The 22,525-nt window shown below is 46.2% G+C and overlaps 1 protein-coding gene across 1 annotated transcript in view; it reads left to right on the forward strand.

The window, feature by feature from the left end:
- Positions 1-22,525, forward strand: part of LOC140458286 (transcription factor E2F7-like) — a 55,880-nt gene that overhangs the window by 13,696 nt on the left and 19,659 nt on the right. Inside the window, exons 2-9 of the mRNA XM_072552689.1 lie at positions 1,991-2,042; positions 2,533-2,817; positions 5,405-5,573; positions 7,159-7,452; positions 8,181-8,342; positions 12,997-13,134; positions 15,336-15,509; positions 21,889-21,973. Of these exons, the coding sequence (XP_072408790.1) occupies positions 1,991-2,042; positions 2,533-2,817; positions 5,405-5,573; positions 7,159-7,452; positions 8,181-8,342; positions 12,997-13,134; positions 15,336-15,509; positions 21,889-21,973 (1,359 nt within the window). The remainder of the gene's footprint in view (positions 1-1,990; positions 2,043-2,532; positions 2,818-5,404; positions 5,574-7,158; positions 7,453-8,180; positions 8,343-12,996; positions 13,135-15,335; positions 15,510-21,888; positions 21,974-22,525) is intronic.

Genomic DNA, 22,525 nt, shown 5'->3' on the forward strand with positions numbered 1-22,525 from the left:
GGAGGAGAGAGTGGAGGAGGAGGAGAGGAGTGAGAGGGAGGAGAGAGAGGGAGAGGAGAGAAGGAGGAGGGGAGAGAGAGAAGGAGGAGAGAGAGAGAGGGAAGGAGGAGAGGAGAGAGAGAGAGAGGAGGGGGAGAGAGAGAGGAGAGAGAAGGAGGAGAGGGAGAGGAGAGAGAGAGGGAGAGGAGAGAGAGGGAGAGGAGAGAGAGGGAGAGGAGAGGAGAGAAGAGGAGAGAGAGAGAGGAGTGGGAGAGAGGGAGAGGGGGAGAGAGGAGGGGGAGAGAGTGAGGGAGAGAGAAGGAGGAGAGGGAGAGGGGAGAGGAGAGAGAGAGGAGAAGAGGAGAGAGAAGAGAGGAGGGGGAGAGAGTGAGAAGGAGGAGAGGAGAGAGTGAGAAGGAGGAGAGAGAGGGAGGGGAGGGGAGGAGAGGGAGGGGGAGGAGAGGGAGGGGAGGAGAGGGAGGGGAGGAGAGGGAGGGGAAGGGAGGAGAGAGAGTGAGAAGGAGGAGAGAGAGAAGGAGGAGAGGAGAGAGTGGAGGAGGACAGGGGAGAGAGAACGAGAATAGGAGAGAGGGGAGAGAGAGAGAGTGAAGGAGGAGAGAAGGAGGAGAGGGAGAGAGAGTGAAGGAGGAGCGAGAGAGAGAGAGAAGGAGGAGGACTGGCTAAAGTAAGTGAGAGATCTTCAGAGAATGATAATAGGGAGTTAATAATGGAGAATAAGGAAATGGCAGATAATTTAAACCAATGTTTTGCATTGGTCTTCCTGGTGTAGGACACTTTAAACATGCCTAAAATATTAGGTAAGCAAGGTGCTAATGGGAAGGAAGATTTTGTAATGGTCTGTATCACAAGGGACACAGTGCTGGAAAATGTGGAAAAGGAGAATCGACAGTTTGGGCATAAGCCTTTCTTAGGGCTTGTGCCCGAAACGTCGATTCTCCTGCTCCTTGGATGCTGCCTGACCTGCTGCGCTTTTCCAGCGACACATTTTTCAGCTCTGATCTCCAGCATCTGCAGTCCTCACTTTCTCACAAGGGACAGTGCATTGATAAACTAATGGGACTGCAGTTGGACAGGTCCCTCGGACCAGATGGCCTAGTCTGAAGGGCTTTAAAGGAGGTGGCTGCAGAAATGGTTAAGACAATGGTCAATATATTCCAGATCTCACTAGATTCTAGGAGAGTTCCAATAGATTCAAAAATGGCTGACGTGACAGCCCTGTTCAGGAGGGAGACAGACAGAAACAGGAAACTATAGGCCAGTTAATCTAATATCTGTCGGGGAGGAAAAGGCTAGTGCCTATTATTAAAGAAGAACTAGCAGACGATTCAGAAAAGCTTAATACAATCAAACTAGGTCAGTGTGGTTTGTGATATGGAAATGGCATTTGACAAATTTGCCAGAGTTCTTCGAAGACATAGCAAGCAGAGTCAGTAAAGGGGAACCAGTAGGTGTGGTGTAATTAGAAGGTATTTGATAAGGTGCCACATACAAGATAGAAGTGCTCAGTATTTGTAGAATCGTGGACTCCCTACAGTGTGGAAGCAGGCCATTCAGCCCATTGAGTCACACCAACCTTTCTGAAGAACATCTCACTCAGACCCAATGCTATTCCTGTAACCCTGCAATTCCCACGTCCAATCCACACCTTTGGACTGTGGGAAGAAACTGGAGAACCCAGAGGAAACCCAGGGAGAACGTGCAAACTCCACACATGGTTGCCCGAGGCTGGAATTGAACCTGGGTCCCTGGTGCTGTGGGGCAGCAATGCTAACCCCTGGGCTGCTATGCCTCCCGTGTGCAGTATATTGGGGGTTATGTATTAGATACAGAACAACCACGATTATCTGAACCAGATGAGCAGGGAATATTTTGTTTGGAAAACTGATTGTTCAGGTAACTTTATTGCGGGACCTTGAGATCTTATTCGCATAATCCGAAATTCAGATGATTGATGTTCAGATAATCGAAGTTGTTCTGTGTTATGTATTAGATACATCAGAGATGTTATTACACAATTCTGCAAACTGAACCCTGGCCCACAGGTAGAGGGAGTACCACTGGACCATAAAGGGTGTGCACACACACAAACAATACTCCTCCCCTTCCTAACACACATGACTGGCTGACACACAGACAGCGTTGGGATTAATAGGTCTTTTTCAGATTGAAGAGAGACAGCTGCTGGAGTTTCATATGGAGCACCCTTAAGGCCTGAATCATTTCCCCTCTGTCTTAGTGACTTGGGCCGAGGTCAGACCATGATGCATCCATATCTGTTGATGGGAAGGGCATACTTGAGGGGCTGAATGGCATGCTCTTTTGTAAAAGACCCACCCCCACCACTGCAGACAAAAGCCTGAAACCTTATCCGAGAGGGAGGGAGGGAGAGCGAAATGTTTAAAATGAAATCCAGAGCTAAGAGCCCAAGGAGCGTCAGCTAATGGAGTGAAGTGGTTCGTGATTAATCAGCGGCAGAGTTTTATCGGGCGAGTTAGGAGTCTCTGGTTTTAAATCATGTGACTTTTTATTTAGGAAAATCTCTTTGTGGAGCCCAAGAAGACGTTGCCGAAAACGCCGGTGAAAAATGACTCGACACCTAGCATGGTGCCGTGGAGGGGCTGCGGTACCCCAGATCAGGATCTGGTGACTCCGGTTAAACACAACGACAAATCATCGCCTGAACCCTGGTCTCCCACTGCCAACCTGAAGATGCTGATCAGCGCAGCCAGCCCTGACATCCGGGACCGTGAGAAGAGGAAGGAGCTGTTCCGACAGATCGAAAACGACACGCTTGTGAGTGTCGCTGATGTCATTCAGGTAACCGCTTCCCAATTCGTCAGCACCTTCCCCCCCCACCCCCCCCCCCCACCCGGTTCCCTACTCCATCTCAATTCCTCCCCCCATCCCCATTTTTGATTCTTCCCCCTACCCACTTCCCACCTGCTAATTGGGACAGACTTTGAACAGATCTGGGCATCCATGAGGTGCTGTGGGTCATTGACAGCAGCAGAACTGTACTCCAGCACAATCTGTAACCTCATGGCCCAGCACATCCCCCACTCAACCATTACCATCAGGCCAGGGGATCAACCCTGGTTCAGTGGAGAGTGCAGGAGGGCATGCCAGGGGCAGCATCAGAGATACCTGAAGGTGAGGTGTCAACCTGGTGAAGCCACCAAACAGCATAAATAGTAAGTGATAGACTGAGCTAAGCAATCCCACAACAGATCAGATCTAAGCTCTGCAGTCCTGTCACATCCAGTCGTGAATGGTGGTAGATAATTAACCAACTCACTGGAGGAGGAGGCTCCACAAATATCCCCACCCTCAATGGTGGAGGAGCCCGGCACATCAGGGCAAAGGATAAGGCTGGAGCTTTCACAACAATCTTCAGTCAGAAGTGTGAGTGGATAATCTATCTCCATCTCCTCCAGTGGTCCCCAGTATCACAGGTACCAAACTTCTGCCAATTCGTGTTATCAAGAAACAGTTGGAGACACAGGATACTGCAAAGGCTATGTGCTCTGACAACATTCTGGTAATAGTACTGAAGACTCGTGCCCCTGAACATGCCACTCCTCTAGCCAAGTTGTTCCAGTGCAGTTACAACACTGGCATCTTACAGCACCAGCTGCAACAAGACATTCCGATTCCTATTCTCCCATTCTCTGACCGATGAAAGCTGCCTTCACCACCCTGTCTCCCTGTGACTCCACTTTCAAGGAGCTAGGAACATCTACCTCTGGATCTCTGTCCTGTAACACTCCCCAAATCCCTACCATTTACTGTGTAAGTCCTGTCTTGATTTGACCTATCAAAATGCAATACCTTGCATTTATTTAAATTAAGTTTATCTGCGATTTCTCAGCCCATTGGCCCAGTTGATCAAGATCTCACTGTATTCCCAGATAACCTTCTCCGTTCCTCAGGGTAGTGCCCGAGGCCCAACCATCTTCAGCTGCTTCATCAATGACCTTTGCTCCATCATAAGGTCAGGAGTGGGGATGTTCGCTGGTGATTGCACAGTGTTCAGCACCATTCGCATCTCCTCAGATACTGAAGCAGCTTCGTGTTCAAATGCAGCAAGATCTAGACATTATTCAGGCTTGGGCTGGCAAGTGGCAAGTAACATTCGCACCACACAAATGCCATGCAATGACCATCTCCAATAAGAGAATACCACTTGTAACATTCAGTGGTATTACCATTAGTGAATCCCCCACTATCAACATCTTGGTGGTGACCATTGCCCAAAAACTCAGCTAGATGATCCACATAAACACAGTGGCTACAACAGGTCAGGCTAAGAATACTGCCGTGAGTAACTCACCTCCTGACTCCCCAAAGCCTGTCCACCATCTACAAGGTACAAGTCAAGTACGTGATGGAATACTCCCCACCTAATCAGGAAGAAATAGGCAGAATGTCTAGAAAAGCTTTATGCAACAGAGTCAGCATGATTTTGTGAAAGTGAAATAATGTTTGACAAATTTTCTTAAATTCTTTGAGGATATAACCAGCAGAGTTGGGTTGAAGGGGCTGTTTGTGTGCTGTGGGACTCTATGCTTCTATATAGCCAACAGAGTTAATAATGGGGAAACTGCTCAATGTAGTGTACTTGATTTTCTAGAAGGTGTCACAGGAAAGGAGGGATATCGGAATTCTCAATGTTGGCCATGCATCGTGTACTGGTGTGGAGACAGGAATGGTTAACACACAGACAACAAAGGGAGAGAATTAATGGGCTTTTTTCAGTTTAGGAACCTTAACTAAGTGGAATTTCACAAGGATCAACCCACAGTGTTTGATGATTTCCTATTTAGTACTAATGAGTTGGAAGAGGAAGCCGAGGGGAGTGTATCCAAGTTTGCTGTTGATACAAACATGGGTAGGAGCGTGTGCTGTGAGGACATAAATCTGCAAGAGGGTTTTGATAGGTTGCCTAAGAGTAGGGAAGTGTGAGGTCATGCACCTTGGTTGGAAGAATCAAAAGACAGACTAATATTTAAATGGAGAGAGACTCACAAAAGGTGCAGCATAGGGAGATCTGAATGTTCTAGTGCATGAAACACACAAGGTTAGGACATGATAGCTCTCTCAGAGAGGGAGACAACAGATAGGGGGTTTAACCGAGGGGTCACCACACCTCATAAGGGGAGAGATTGGGAAGAAGAGACCTTCATGGTGACCTCAGCTGGTGCAGGAATTGAACCCGTGGTGTTGACATCACTCTGAATTCCAAACCAGCCAACTGAGCTAGCCTGAATTTGGATTCCTCTTGAGATTTTGATCAAAGATAAATTTTTTTTTGGCGTTGGGAGTGTGTGACTGTCCAGATGAGTTCCTGACCAGCAGTTGGAGAGGATTGTGTAAAATACAAATGGGTCCTTTATTTCACATCTAGCTCGACTCGATCACTGAAGCCACCCCTGATGAATTTGAGCAACAACGGCCAAGCAGAAAACAAAAAAGTCTGGGGCTTCTTTGCCAGAAATTCCTGGCACGTTATCCTAATCATCCTGTTTCATCTGAGAAAACAGAAATTTCCCTGGATGAAGTGGCAACTGACCTTGGTAAGTGTGTAATGGGGGGGGGGGGGCACACGCTAGTCAAGGTGTAGAGAGTCCAATGTTAGATTTATCCCTGTCTTTCAGCTCCAAGCAGAATGTGAGTGATGGCTGTAGTCAGAGCAAGTGGGTATCTGACGTTTGAGTGAACAAGGAGGTGAGATTGAAGGATTAGGAAATTGAGAGCAAGAACTGAAAACATCACAGAACATCACCAATGTTTATCTTTATAAAACAGGATCACTCAAAACCAATTGGCTCAGTCACTATCTTGTTGCTGTTGTGTACTGAATGAGTTGAGTATAATCCAGTAGTGTCTGTCTCAAGTGTCTTATTGGCTGCAAACAAAGATATTTGTTTTGCAGAAAAGGGCAGCACATTGGCTAGCACCACAACCTCCCAGCACCGGGGTCCTGGGTTCAATTCCAGGAATGTGATGCCATTCTAAACTAAGAATCTTTTGCCTCTGTGTGATCTGGATCCCTGTATTCCCTGCCTATTCATCTCACTGTCAAGATGCCTCTAAAACATTGCCATTGTATCCATCTCCATCACCTCTTCCCCAGTGCACTTCAGGCACTTACCACCCTCTCTGTTTTTAAAAACAAACTTGCCTCTCACATCTCCTTTACACGCACACGCACACGCACACGCACACACACGCACACGCATTGACATTGCTACTCTGGGGAAAAGACAAACAAAACAATCAAAGGGAAGTCCAACACAGGAACAGGCCCTTCGGCCCTCTAAGCCTGTGCCGATCATCATGCCCTAACTAAACTAATAAACAAACCTTCTCCCCTTGTTTGGTCTGTATCCCTCTGTTCCCTCCCTATTCATGTAACCATCCAGATGCCTCTTAAATGTCACCAAAGTGCCTGATTCCCCCACCTCTTCTCCCATTGTGTTCCAGGCTCCTACCCCTCTCTGAATGAAAACTTTCCTCACACATCTCCCTTAAACTTTCCCCCTCCTACCTTGAACCTGTGCCCCCTTGTAATTGAAACTTTAACCCTGGGAAAAAGCCTCTGACTATCGACTGTGTCTATGCGTCTTGTAAGTTAGTAAAGCCTTATGGTTGACCCTCTAGTTGTTTAGGACATCCTGAAGTTATGAATGGTGCTACGTAAATATAATTCTTTTAAAGTAGAACTGGGGGCAATTCAATATTATATCAGGGACAGAGGATGAGGAAGAAAAACCAAATATTCTTTTTAAAATCTCTCCCAATGTCTCCACAACCAGAAGACTTAGATTCCACACCCTGCATTTTTAGTGCCCAGTTGTTAGTTATCCATTGCTAACTTTTATCACTATCAAGAGACTAGAGTACAGTGTATCTGCTGCAACTATACAGACACAGGACTGCTGCTGCACTCAGTTTGTCAATGCTGAGGTGAACAGTGAGCTGTTGATTTTGTAGGTTTGTGTTTTACCCTGTAGCAGTCCATCTCTCCTGAGTTTACTGCCCTGTTTGCAGCGATGAAGTCAGCAGTAGCTGAACAGCTTCACTGTGAATGTAGGACCAGAGTGTGCGTTCCCTAGTGTGAATTGTCTCACTGCGAAAGGTTGAATTTTTCCTCCACAGGAGTGGAACGCAGACGGATTTACGACATTGTAAATGTCTTGGAGTCTCTTCAGCTGGTCAGCCGGATGGCGAAGAACCAGTATTCCTGGCACGGCATGTTAGGGCTCGAGCAAACCCTGGCCACGTTAAAGAGGAGGGGGGAGCAGCATGGCTATGCCAGGCAGCTGGCTCTCGCCCACCACAAGGAGCTGGACTCTGAGGAAATGGAGAAGGGAGCCAGTGCCCAAGAACGATGGAGCTGCAGCCGGGAGCTGAACAGGGAAATGCAGCCTGTGGAGGTGGAGAATAAATCGGGTAAGATTGGTATGCGCTGGTGCGATCTGAAAACCATTTTATCTGCACCCTCTGACCACACCAGCACGATTGCTTTATTCAGTCAATACATTTACAGTCACTGAACAATTTGTAGAAGTTGGCCTTTTGAGCCTGCACCATCATTTGGCAAGAATGGAGATGATCCACTTCATTTGCTCACTCCCCTTCGATTCTCTCTGGGTACAGCCAGTACCTGTCTTACTGAATACTTCCAGCATCATCTGTGTACGTTTCCAGCAGCAGCTGCCATTAAAACAAATCATTCAGCTTGTTATCTTACTGCTGGTTTTTGGGATCCTGCTGTGCACAGTATGACTGTTGGTATTTGGGATCCTGCTGTGCACAAAATGGCTGCTGCTTTTCCTATAGTGCAACAGTGACTGCAGGTGAATAATTTGGGCCAATGAAATTAATCTCACCAAGTGTCCATGGTTGCTCGGAGCCCTCGGTGTTTGTGATGTCTCAAGGCCCCAGCTGGTATTGAACATTCCTCAATAGACAGAGGACACTGTCTCTCAGGTTGTGTTCTGCTGCTCTCTGCTGGCTCTGCAGTGAACAGCATCTGAAGGAAATCAAATCGACTTCACTCTCCTCTCTCCAGTGGAATTTATACAAATATCTTTTCTCCTATTGGACAACATACCAAATCTGAATGAGTTGAGGCTTTTGTTTACCTTGTGTTAGCGCTTTTTTTTTCTCTCTTTCAGCTTTGTTGAATAGCAGAAAGGACAAGTCTCTGCGCATCATGACCGAGAAATTTGTGATGCTTTTCCTTGTATCAGAACCAAAAACGGTGGCTCTCGATATTGCTGCTAAAGTCCTGATTGAAGAGAGTCAGCAGGACTCAGCTGATAACAGCAAGTTTAAAAGTAAGTGAAACAAACACAAATTTCTACTCACTCACTGGAAATCAGAAGTAAAAACATTGTGAAAAACATTCACCAACATCAGAGAGAGAAATTGAGTTACCAATTAAAATGATAGGTGATCATTGTGCTGGAATATTAATGCTGTTTTTCTCTCTCTAAAGATACCGTCAGACCTGGTGAGTATTTGTCATTGTTTTCTGTTCAGCTTCCCGATCACCTGGAATACACAGAGAACTCAGCATTTGGATACAGAACTGGCTCAAAGGTAGAAGACAGAGGGTGGTGGTGGAGACTGGAGGCCTGTGACCAGTGGAGTGCCACAAAGATCGGTGCTGGGTCCTCTACCTTTTGTCGTTTATACAAATGATTCGGATGTGAGAATAGGAGGTATAGTTAGTAAGTTTGCAGATGACACCAAAATTGGAGGTGCAATGGACAGAGGAGGAGGTTACCTCAGATTATAACAGGATCAGATGGGCCAATGGGCTGAAGAGTGGTAGATGGACTTTAAATTAGGTAAATGTGAGGCGCTGCGTTTTGGAAAGGCAAATTAGAGAAGGACTTACACACTAAAGGGTAAGGTCCTTGGGAGTGTTGCTGAACAAAGAGACCTTGGAGTGCAGGTTCATAGCTCCTTGGAAGTAGAGTTGCAGGTAGATAGGATAGTGAAGAAGGCGTTTGGTATGCTTTCCTTTATTGGTCAGAGTATTGAGTACAGGAGTTGGGAGGTCATATTGTGGCTGTACAGGACATTGGTTAGGCCACTGTTGGAATATTGTGTGCAATTCTGGTCTCCTCCCTATTGGAAAGCTGTTGTGAAACTTGAAAGGGTTCAGAAAAGATTTACAAGGATGTCACCAGGGTTGGAGGATTTGAACTATAGGGAGAGGCTGGACAGGCTGGGGCTGTTTTCCCTGGAGCGTCGGAGGCTGAGGGGTGACCTTATAGAGGTTTATACAATTATGAGGGGATTGGGTAGGACTTTTCCCTGGGATGAGGGAGTCCAAAACTAGAGGGTATAGGTTTAGGGTGAGAGAGGAAAGATTTAAAAGGTACGTAAGGGGCAACAGAAGGTGGTGTGTGTATGGAATGAGCTGCCAGAGGAAATGGTGGAAGCTAGTACAATTACAAAATTTAAAAGGCATCTGGATGGAAACATGAATAGGAAGGGTTTGGAGGGATATGGGCCAAGTGCTGGCAAATAGGACCAGATTAATTTAGGATATCTGGTCAGCATGGACGAGTTGAACCAAAGGGTCTGTTTCCATGCTTTGCGTCTTTTTGACTCTGTGGTGGAACTTTTTCCTGTATTTTTTATGTCCATATTCAGCCCCTCGGTTTACATTCTGTCTAAATCTTTTTCATTTTGTCCTGTTCTCTTTCCAGCAATTTCTATTTTCAATTTACATTAAACGTTGGTTGAGTTGTACTACAGGTTCTGCGTGTCTGTCCCTGAGATGGAGTGTGTGCGCGTGTTAGACACACACAGTTCAAAGTGAGCACTCTGAAATCGGAGATTAACTACTTTGAATGTTCCCCACTAACACTTGCCATTGCCACACGCGGATGGAGTTTAAACACTAACTCTCTGTCTTTCTCCCTTTCTCCTGAAGCTGATCGATCTTGACTTCATTTCCCCACATATCCCTTGATTTTTTTTAATACTTCACCAAAGATCTATCTTCTCTCTCTTGATCACATTAACTGACTGACTGTCCACTGCTGTCTGGGCTAGAGAATTTCAAGCATTCACTACCCTCTGAGTGAAAAGATCTCTCCTCCTCTCAGTCCAAAATGATCAACCCTTTATCCTGATTTTCAGTACCCATGTTCTAGATACCTCAGCCAACGAGAGCACTCACTGAATGTCCTGTCAGACCTCTTCATCCTGTATATTGTGGCAATGTTGATGGAGTAGAGATTCGTGAAAACGTGAGCTCCAGTCTGAAAGGGTCCCTGACGTGGCCCTCTGGATAGAGCAGTTGTGTCATTCTTTCTGATGTGTTGGATGATGTGAGATTACCAAGGTTGCTGCTGTTCCCATCTCCTCCTCTGGAGGGAGCTCCTGTTTGTCCTTTTTCCTCCTATTTGATTGGTCAACTCCAGTTGACATTGTTATTGGTGACCATGGAGTCTGAGTTCAACACTATCTCTTAACCTCGAGTATTAGATTCACCTAACTGTGAGTGTACCCGTGATGTATCCAGTTTCAGAATCACATCGGATGTTGGACGCTGTGCTGTGGGCTTTGCACGCTCAGCCTGTTGGGTACAGTTAGTGTCATACTGGTTAGAAACAGCATGGGGCCATTGTATGATGCATTCTGCTGGTTTTGGGACATGTTGGAAATAATCAAGGGGAAGGAGGTTAGCTGTCATTCCACTCAGGGCATGTTTCTTAGGGAACCCAACAAAAATATTTATTCAGCAAGGATCCCATGGTAAGATCATTCTTGTAAACCGCTCTGGTCCCCTCCAATGCCAGCACATCCTTCCTTAGAAACTGGGTCCAAAACTGCTCTCAATATTACAAATGCGGTCTGACCAGAACCTTACATAGTGACAACAGGACATCCACGCTCTTGTATTCTAACTCTCTTGAAATGAATGTTAACATTGCATTCGCCTTCCTAACTGCCAAATGAACCTGCATGTTAACCTGAAGAAAATCCCAAGCTAGGACACCTAAGTCCGTTTATGCTTCAGATTTCCAAAACATTTCCATGTTTAAAAATTAGTGTAAGCCTTTTATTCTTCCTACCAAAGTGCATAACCAAACACTTTCCCCCATTGCATTCCATCTGCCATTTCTTTGCCCAATTTCCTCACCTGTCCAAGTCTGTTTGTAACCTCCCTACTTCCTCAATACAACCTGTCCTTCCAACTATCTTTGTGTCATCTCCAAATGGAGCAACAATGCCCTAATTTCCTTTGTTCAGATCATTAATGTATAGTGTGAATAGTTATGACCCCAACACTGGCTCCTGTGGGACTCCACTAGTCACCAGCTGCCACCTTGAAAGCTGCCATCCCAGTATCCCCACTCTCTGCCTTTCACCAGTCAGCCAATCCCCTATCTACACCAATACCTTGCCCCTAACACCAAGGGCTTATCTTATTTCACTGCCTCATGTGCAGCACCTTGTCAAAGACCTTCTGGAAATCCAAATACATCACATCCACTGGCCCTCCTTTCTCCAACTTACTCATTACCTCCTCAAAGAATTCTAATAGATATATCAGACAGAACTTCCCCTTAACAAAGCCCTACTGACTCCGCCCTATTTTAGCATATACTTCCAAGTACTCCACAATCTCATCCTTAATAATGGGCTCTAAAATCTTACCAATGACTGAGGTCAGGCTAACTGATCTATAGTTTCCTGTCTTCTGCCTCCCTCCCTTCTTAAACAGAGGTATGACATTAGCCATTTGCAGTCCTCTGGGACCCTCCCTGATGCCAGTGACTCCTGAAAGATCCCCATCAATGCCCCTACAATCTCCTCAACAACCTCCTTCTGAACTCTGGGGGTGTAGTCCACCTGGGCTGGGTGATTTATTCACCTTCAACTTCTCCAGCACCTGCTCTTTACTGATGACCACAGCACTCACCTTTGCCCCCTGACACACAATGTTCTGGTTTGTTGCTGGTGTCTTCCCCTGTACTTTGGGTGGATACTGACTCTCTGTGGTATCAGCTGTAAGTTGTTGTGACCTGTTGTTGCAGTGCAAATGTGTGTGACCTCCTTGAGTGGGTATCACAGCACAGTGTCCAACATTAGATGTGATTCTGCAAGTCAATAACATTTTCCTGAGAGTATGAAGAATTAAACTGACAACCGAATTGAAATTGTGTCTCGAGTTCTGTGCGGTGCACTGTGTATTCTGGAAGCTGCATTCATTAATACAAAGGGCCCTGTACACTGCCAGACAGAACGTATACACACTGCACCTGGTTCAATTCAACCAAGTAGCTGGCGGCCATTTTGTGATTCATTCCTCAGGGCAATGGCCTCGACCAATCAGAGTCTGTTTGCCTTTGTTAAAATGTAAAGCCTGGCAGTTAACTTTCTTTACTGGATGCATTCCCTAGAGCAATGTCCCTAACAATCTGAGTCCATTCGCCAACCATTCAGGACTCTTCCACTCAGCACAAATGTTGGTTAAATAGTAATCCTGTGAGATGTTCTGATCACTGCCATTCACGGTGCTTTAACAGCGTGGAGAGATAAGCTAGAGGAGGGTGGGGGTGGGGAGAAAGTAGCATAGAGTACATCTCTCCATGCTTCAGGCTCACTGCCTTTATTCCTGATGAAGGGCTTTTGCCCGAAACGTCGATTTCGAAGCTCCTTGGATGCTGCCTGAACTGCTGTGCTCTTCCAGCACCACTAATCCAGAATCTGGTTTCCAGCATCTGCAGTCATTGTTTTTACCTGCTTTAACAAGATGCCCTTTTTCTTCAACAATACCTTTTTCCATTTTATCAAACGACTCTTTGATAAAAAAAAGCAGTGACTTTTGTCTGATGCGCAGGCAGACCTGTGGGAATTCCAGACCCCCTTCCCCCGCCCAATGCCAAATTCTGATCTCAATAAGGTGATAATTGATTCCTATTAAAATTTTTACCTACTTTTCACATTTGTTTTCCTGTCCAGCTAAGATCCGCAGACTGTACGACATTGCCAACGTGTTGACCAGTTTGGGACTCATCAAGAAGGTTCATGTGACTGAAGAAAAGGGCCGGAAGCCAGCGTTCAAATGGGTTGGGCCTGTCCATCAGAACCAGGCAGATGGTGAGGATGGCACAGTGCCATGTGTTGGTAACATCACAAGCATTGCATTGACTGAAGACTTGGAACAGACACTATGTTCCCCTTCCCTCACCTCTTCCCACCCTCCACCTCCGCCCATCCAAAAAGCAAAAACGGACTCCTTTTCTCTTTCTCTTGTCTATCTCTCTAGAACTAAAGGTGGATAAATCCCCAGGACCTGATGAGGCGTACCCTAGAACTCTGGGAAGCGAGGGAAGTGATTGCTGAGCCCCAGAACTGGCTCGATGTGAGGAGACAGAGGGTGGTGGTGGAGGGCAGTTTTTCAGACTGGAGGCCTGTGACCAGTGGTGTCCCACAAGGATCGGTGCTGGGTCCACTGTTTTTTGTCATTTATATAAATAATTTGAAATGTGAATTTGGGAGGAATGGTTAGTAAGTTTGCAGATGACACCAAAATTGGGGAGGTGTAGTGGACAGCAAAGAGGGTTACCTCAGATTACACCGGGATCTTGATCAGATGGGCCAATGGGCTGAGGAGTGGCTGATGGAGTTAGATAAATGCGTTGCATTTTGGAAAGGCAAATCTTAGCAGGACTTATACACTTAATGGTAAGGTCCTAGGGAGTGTTGCTGAACAAAGAAACCTTGGAGTGCAGGTTCATAGCTCCTTGAAAGTGGAGTCGCAGGGAGATAGGATAGTGAAGAAGGCGTTTGGTATGCTTTCCTTTATTGGTCAGAATATTGAGTACAGGAGTTGGGAGGTCATGTTGTGGCTGTACAGGACATTGGTTAGGCCACTGTTGGAATATTGCTTTCAAATCTGCCTCCCTGCTGTAGGAAGGATGTTGTGAAACTTGAAAGAATTCAGAAAGATTTACAAGGGTGATGCCAGGATTGGAGGATTTGAGCTATAGGGAGAGGCTGAATACACTGGGGCAGTTTTACATGGAGTGTCAGAGGCTGAGGGGTGACCTTATAGAGGTTTATAAAATTATGACGGACATGGATAGGGTAAAGATACCAGGTCTTTTCCCCGGACTGGGGGAGTCCAGAACTAGAGGGCATAGGTTTAGGGTGAGAGGGGAAAGATATAAATGAGACCTAAGGGGCAACGTTTTCACAGAGGGTGGTACATGTATGGAATGAGCTGCCAAAGGAAGTGGTGGAGGCTGGTACAATTGCAACATTTAAAAGGCATTTGGATGGATGTATAAATAGGAAGTGTTTGGTGGGACATGGACCAAGTGCTGGCAGGTGGGACTAGATCAGTTTAGGATATCTGGTCAACATGAATGAGTTGGACTGAAGGGTCTGTTTCTGTGTTGTACATCTGTCTCTATGAGCTCGATCGTTCACATTAGTTTCATACTCCAACCGATCAAAATTTTTCATTAACCTCTGATCGCTCATTTTCCGTGGGAGCCATTGAGTAGTTCATGGACGTTCTTCCTGTCTCAGGCAACTGTCTGTGTGGAGTTTGCACATTCTCCCCGTGTCTGCGTGGGTTTCCTCCAGGTGCTCCGGTTTCCTCCCACAGTCCAAAGATGTGCAGGTCAGGTGATTTGGCCATGCTAAATTGCCCATAGTGTTAGGTGCATTAGTCAGGGGTGAATGAGGGGAATGGTTCTGGGTGGGTTGCTCTTCGGAGGGTCGGTGTGGACTTGTTGGGCCGAAGGGCCTGTTTCCACACTGTAAGTCATCTAATCTTTTAAAAAAAAAGGATGTCTAGTTGACAATCAGCGTGGGCTGTCAATAAGTTAGGGAGATCTCCATAAATATCTCCCTCCAAGTTGAGCCATTGGTGATGTACAAGTTACGGTCATTAACCCGATAAATAACAAACATGGATCCTTAATTAACTCCTCATGCTTCTCAACCCTCTGAACTCTCTTGGGCATCCTCCTCATCCATCATATTGCCATCAGTGGTGGTGTTTTCACGTGCGTAGACTCTGAGCTTGGGATTTCCCTCCTCATCCTCTGTGTCCCACACTCACTTTTCTGTTGAGATCTTCAAAAGCTGCCTCATTGACCAAACTCTGGGTCTATTACCTCCTCATGAGGCTTGGTGGTTCAGAGTTGCTCTGGAGAAATCCTTGGGTTGTTTCTGAACATGAGTGGTGGTATGTAAATGCATGTTGGTTGCTGTAAGTTTCTGTTGGGAGTTTCCCTACAGGCAGATGTTGGAATGAAGTTTTCTGTTGAACTTTCTCTGTTTTCCAGATCATTCTGTCACATTATCAGAACGAACAGGTTCAGTAGAGAGTGTGTTTCCAGTCACTGTAAACACCAAGGAGAGGTTGGGATGTCCACATTTGTTCAGTACTCAACACCGATCCCATTCCAACCAGTTCAAGGCCCAGTCTGCTCCTTGCAGCCCGGCTAAGTTTCAGAAAGGTTTGTGTCTCTACGACGGTTGTGGTTAATAAATGGTGACCTGTACCTACAGCAATCTAGACTCCCAGCCACATGTGAACAGCCCCACATCATTGTCTAACTGACCTCATCCTTTTCCCAAATCTCTCAGCTGCTCAGGAACAGGAAGAGGCCATTCATGGAAATGTAGAAAGTACAAGTGGGAATCGGATGGTTTTATATTCTCCATAGTGAAGACAGAAACAAAATGCTTGTTCTTTTTATCCACTATTTCCTTGTTATCTTCTTAACTCCCAATTCTTACTCCCTGGAGGGCTAACTCTCACTTTACTTGCTCTTTTCATCTTTTAAATATCGAAAAACGTTCTATCTAATTATATTGCTAGCTAGTTTTTTAATCTCTTGTTAATTTAGAGCAGACAGGATGGTGCCGAGGGCAGCTGCATGTTCCTCCTGCAGGATGTGGGAGGTAAGGCTCACCACTGAGGTCCTTGCTGACTTCACCCGCGAGAAGTGCACCCAACCCCAGCTCCTCCCAGACCGCGTTAGGGAGCTGGAGCTAGATGAACTACTGATCATTCAGGAGGCTGAGGGGGTGATAGAGAGGAGTTATAGGGAGGTAGTCACTCCTAGGTTACAGGACAAAGGTAGCTGGGTGACCGTCAGGAGAGGGAAAGGGAATAGGCAGACAGTACAGGGATCCCCTGTGGCTGTTCCCACCAATAATAAGTATACCGTCTTGGATACTATGGGGCAGTGGGAATGAACTATCAGGGGAAAACCACAGCGGCCAAGTGTCTACCATTGAGTCTGCCTCTGTGGCTGAGAAGGGAAGGGGGGAGAATAGGAGAGCAACACTGATAGGAGATTCGATGGTGAGAGGAACAGGCGGGAGATTCTGTGGCTGCGAATGAGATTCCCGGGTGGTGTGTTGCCTCCTGGGTGTCAGGGTCAGGGATGTCTCAACTGAGTCGACAGGATGCCTAAGGGGGAGAGTGAGCAGCCAGAAGTCATGGTATACATCAGTACCAATGACATAACTCGGGAAAGGAATGAGGACCTGAAAAGTGAATATAGGGAGTTAGGTTAGAAGCTAAAGGGCAGGTCTGGCAGAGTAGTAATCCCAGGATTGTTACCGGTGCCACAAGCTGGTGAGGCTGGGAACAGAGAGCACGTGCAGCTGAACATGTGGCTGCAGGGCTGGTGTAGGAGGGAGGGCTTCAGATATGTGGATCATTGGGATACCTTCTGGAGAAGGTGGGACCTGTACAAGGAGGATGGGTTGCACCTGAGCTGGAGGGGCACCAATATCCTGAGCGGGAGGTTTGCTAAAGCTCCTGGGAAGGGTTTAAACTAGATTTTTGGGGGGGGTGGGAACCGGAGCTACTGATCAGAGGATGGGGTAGCTGGTGAACAGGCAGATACAGCGTGCAGTAAGTGTGTGAGGAAGGATAGACAGGTGATAGCGCAAAGTTGCAGTCAGTGTGATGGGTTGACGTGTCTATTTTAACATAAGTGGTGTCAGGAACATGGGTGATGAACTTAGAGCATGGATCAGTACTTGGATATCACAGGGACACGAATGATTGTTGGATGTTCTGGTGTTGAGATGTTTCAGAAGGAATAGGGAGGGAGATAAAAGAGGTGGAGGAGTGGCATTGCTAATCAGGGATAGTATCACAGCTACAGAAAGGGAGGTCATCGAGGAAGGTTTATTTACAGAGTCAGTATGGGTGGAAGGCAGAAATAGGAAAGGAGCAGTCACCTTATTGGGAGTTTTCTACAGACCCTGATATGCTCGAACAGGTTGATGTTAAGAAGGAGAATGTGCTGGAAATGCTGAAAAACATAAGGATAGATAAGTCCCCTGGGCCAGATGGGATATACCCTCGGTTAGTACAGGAAGCAAGGGAAGAGATTTCTGCGCCTTTGGCAATGATCTTTGCGTCCTCACTGTCCACTAGAGTAGTTCCAGATATTTGGAGGGTGGCAAGTGTTATTCCCTTGTTCAAGAAAGGGACTAAGGAGAGTCCCAGGAATTACAGACCAGTCAGTCTTATGTCAGTGGTGGGCAGATCAGTGGTGGGCAGATTATTGGAGAGGATTCTGAGAGACAGGATTTATGATTATTTGGAAAAGCATAGTTAGATTAGAGGTAGTCAGTGTGGCTTTGTGAGGGGCAGGGCATGTCTCACAAGCCTTATTGACTTCCTTGAGGATGTGACAAAACACATTGAAGGAAACTTTAACGACATCAAAGTGGAGTTAGCTGAAATGGGATATTAGATTGGCAGTGGCATATTTAAGGGGGATCTTCCAGAGTATACTGTACCTACTTTAATTCTGAGAGAAGGACCCACCTTCAGTGGTTAACTAAGAAGTTAAGTAAGCATCTAACATCAGTTAGTCAGATGACTGGACAGATTATGAAGGACCACTGAGAATGACTACAAGATTAATTAATTAGGAGAAAAATTAAGATGAGAGGAAACTAGAGCATAGAACAGTAGGAATATCATTTGCCACCCTCCAATCCACATCTGGATCATCTGGAAAGGAATAAGTGTTTAGGGATAGTCAATACAGTTTTGTGAGGGATAGGTTATGCCCCACAAACCTTATTGAGTTCTTTGAGGAGGTGACCAAACAGGTCGATAAGGGTAAAGTGGTGTACATGGTGTATATGGATTTCAATAAGTAATTTGATATGGTTTGCCAAGGTGCAATACGGAGTTTCGGGATTGAGGTTGATTTAGTGTTTTGGATCAGACATTGGCTAGGTGAAAGAAGACAGAGGTTGGGGGTTGATGGGAAATATTCTTCCTGGAGTTCAGTTACTAGTGGTGTGCCGCAAGGATCTGGTTTGGGGCCACTGCTGCTTGTCATTTTTATAAATGAGCTGGATGAGGGCAGAGAAGGATGGGTTAGTAAATTTGCGGATGACACTAAGGTCAGTGGAGTTGTGGATAGTGCTGAAGGATATTGTAGGTTACAGAGTGACATAGATAAGCTGCAGAGCTGGGCTGAGAGGTGGCAAATGGAGTTTAATGTGGAAAAGTGTGAGGTGATTCACTTTGGAAGGAGCAACAGGAATGCAGAGTACTGGCTAATGATAATATTCTTGGTTGTGTAGATGAGCAGAGAGATCTCGGTGTTCATGTGCATAGATCCCTGAAAATTGCCACCCAGGTTGAAATGGTTATTAAGAAGGTATACAGTGTGTTAGCTTTTATTGGTAGAGGAATTGAGTTTTGAAACCATGAGGCCATGCTGCAGCTGTACAAAACTCTGGTGCGGCTGCACTTGGAGTATTGTGTACAGTTCTGGTCACCACATTATAGGAAGGATGTGGAAGCTTTGGAAAGGCTTCAGAGGAGATTTAGTCGGATGTTGCCTGGTATGGAGGGAAGGTCTTATGAGCAAAGGCTGAGGGACTTGAGACCTGTTTTCGTTGGAGAGAAGAAGGTTGAGAGGTGACCTAATTGTGATTGATTGATAATCAGAGGGTTAGATAGTGTGAACAGTGCGAGCCTTTTCCCTCAGATGGTGATGGCTAGCACGAGGGGACATAGCTTTAAATTGAGGGGTGATAGATTTAGGACAGGTGTCAGAGGTAGTTTCTTTACTCAGTAGTAGGGGTGTGGAATGCCCTGCCTGCAACAGGAGTAGACTCGCCAACCTTAAGGGCATTTAAATGGTCATTGGATAGACGTGCAGATGAAAATGTAATAGTGTAGGTTAGATGGGCTTCAGATTGGTTCCACAGGTCGGCACAGCATTGAGGGTCGAAGGGCCTGTCCTGCACTAATGTTCTACATTAAACCAGACAACGTTCTGGTAAACTGGTTCTGTATCCTCTGCAATGCCTCCATATCCTTCTGGTAATATGGTGACTGGAACTGTACACAATATTCCAAATGTGGCCTCGGTAAAGTTCTGTACATCTGCAACATGACTTGCCAGTTTGTATTCTCAGTGCTCTGACTGATGAAGACTAGCATGTCATATGCCACCTTGACTGGCTATCCACCCCACCAACCTCTGGATACGTCACATCATCCTCTGCCATATCCGCCACCTACAAACGGACCCCACCACCAGGGATGTATTTCCCTCCCCATCCCTATCTGCGTTCTGGAGAGACCATTCTCTCTACAACTCCCTTACTAGGTCCACCCAGCCCCCACCAACCCACCCTCCACTCCCGCACTTTCCCCTGCCATTGCAGGAATTGCAAAACCTTCGCCCACGTCTTCCCTCCTCCCCTCACCTCCATCCAAGGCCCCAAAGGATCCTTCCACATCCATCACAGATTGACCTGTACTTCCACACACGTGTCCGTTGCCCTTGATGTGACCTCCTTTACACTGGGGCAACAGGACACCAACTTCCCAAACATTTCAGAGAATATCTCTGAGACACACGCACTAAACACGCCCGTTTTTCACCTGAAACTTCTAAATCTTCGATGTTAAGCTGCAGTCTTGTCCCCTCTCTGCCAGGACTCTGTAATCACGACCATATTATATTAATCCAAGCTGTAAGTTCCTCTGCATGAGCTGTCACACTCCTCGCATTAAAACAAATATACTTCAGACCACCAGTCCCACCGTGTTCAGTAACCTCTCCCTATCAGTCTTCCTCTCAGCTTTACTGGCCTTAATCCCTGACTCTTCCTCAGTCACTTTATTTGCTGACTTACTGCTCTAGTTCCTGACGACCCACCACGCCCACGCTCATTTAACTTCTCCTGAGTGGCAGTAGCAAGTCTCCCTGTCAGGATATTTGTGCCTCTCCAGTTTAAGTGTAACTTGGTTTTTTTATGTACAGATCGCACCTGCCCCAGACGTCATCCCAATGATCCACATAACTGCAGCCATCCAGCCCGGCCCCACAGCAGTTCTTTACCCATGTATTTAACCTATTCCTTGCCTCATTGACACATGGAACAGGGAGTAATCCTAAGATCACAAGAAAAGCCAAAGAACTTTGGATGCTGAAAATCAGAAACAAAAACAAATTGCTGGAAAAGCTACCAGGTCAGGCAGCATCTGTAGAGAGAAATTAGAGTTAATGTTTCGGGCCCAGGGACCTTCTGTAAGACTATAATCCTGACATAACCCTCAAGAGTCCTGCCTAACGTCCTACCTAACTCCCTTTGTAAACTTTGTCACTCTTACCCACCATGGCATTAGTACCTCAACCATGAATTCTGGCTGCTTGACCTCTCTTTTGAGAATGTCCTGCACCAACTCGGACATCCTTGATCCCGACACCCTCCTGGAGTCTCTTTTGCAGCCACAGAAACACCCACCTGTACCCCTGACTATAGCGTCCCTTTTGCTGCTGGCCTACTGCACTTTGACCCTCCCTGCTGTATAACTGAGCCAACTGTGGGACTGCTACTGTCACTATCCTCGACTGACAAAACACCCCCCCCACCCCTCAACAATCTCCAAACAATGTAGTTGTCAGAGAGAGGCATAGCCACAGTGGACTCCTGCACTGACTGACTGCACCTTCCAGCAGTCACCTGTCTACCTGCCTGAACCTTGGTTGGGACATGTCTCTGTCACTCTTGTCTGTGATGCATGCTGTGAGTATGTCCAAGTGCCATTCCAGTTGACCCATACAGTCTGACAGGAGCTGCAGTTGCACACACTTCCTGCATTTGGAGACACCAGTGTTGGACTGGGGTATACAAAGTTAAAAATCTCACAACACCAGGGGAACTGGGGATTTCAAGACCAGGAGGTATTTTTTAAGAGAAGAAAGATTTAAAAAAGACATGAGGGGCAACTTTCTTACACAGGATGGTTTGTATGGAGAGTAAACTTCCAGAGAAAGTATTGGGGGAGGATATGGTTACATTTAAAAGACATTTGGGGAAGTACATGAATAAGAAATGTTTGGAGGGATATGGGCCACACAGGTGGGACTAGCTTAGTTTGGGATTGGGGTTGGCACATACAGGTTGGATCTGTGCTGTATGACTAAGTGCCCCAGTCCTAAATTACAGTAACTGTGTGAATTTTCACACCCCTCCGACCACATTTGCTGGCTAACTGTATTTGACGTAAGTACAGAACTGGAGAAAAGCTGAGCAAAAGAAAATGTGGCAATGTTGGTGGCCTGGTAAAATAATTTAAAGAGACATGATGGCTAGTAACGGGAAAATGGAAAGACATTTCTTATCTTTGAGCCAATTAATCTAATGTCATTCCAATCATTCTCTCTTCAATGAAGCAAGTTCTGTTCCTTTTGAAAGGACTTTGAGGCTGTATATCGAGTGGGTGGAATGTGGAATTCTCACGCCAGAACAAAACTCCTCGTTTTGAATTTGCCTTTTTCAGTTTTGTCTGTGATCATTTTAACTTTGTTCCTTTTGTTCTGCCTACAGTGAGAACCACTGAAGGGCAAGAGTACTCCAGTGAGATGGTGCACCTAGCAGCTACTTGCAGGTTGCAGTCTGAACAAGAAATGAAGTGAGTATTTGTGGGACTTGCTTCCGACTGCGGTGTTAACTCCCCCCAGCGTTTTAGACTGAGTTCACTGTCTTAATGTTGGCCCTTGGACTTTGAGCAGCATTCTGTAAAATTATGAGGGGCATGGAGAGGGTACATAGATAAGGTCTTTTCCCTGGGATGGGGGAGTCCAGAACTAAAGGGTGAGAGAGAAAATATTTAAAATGGACCTGGGGTCCAACGTTTTCATGCAGAGGGTGGTACGTGTATGGAATGAACTGCCAGAGGAAGTGGTGGAGGCTGGTTCATTACAACATTTAAAAGCTATCTGGCTGGGTATATGAATAGGAAGGGTTTAGAGGGATATGGGCCAAGTGCAAATGCGACTAGATTAATTTAGGATATCTGGTCAGCATGGACAAGTTGGACCAGTCTAGATTAGAGTAGTGCTGGAAAAGCACAGCAGGTCAGACAGCATCCGAGGAGCAGGAAAATCAATGTTTCGGGCAAAAGCCCTTCATCAGAATGGGCTCCTCCTGATGAAGGGCTTTTGCCCGAAACGTCGATTTTCCT

This window comes from Chiloscyllium punctatum, chromosome 32, assembly GCF_047496795.1.
Source record: "Chiloscyllium punctatum isolate Juve2018m chromosome 32, sChiPun1.3, whole genome shotgun sequence".
Lineage (NCBI taxonomy): Eukaryota > Metazoa > Chordata > Chondrichthyes > Orectolobiformes > Hemiscylliidae > Chiloscyllium > Chiloscyllium punctatum.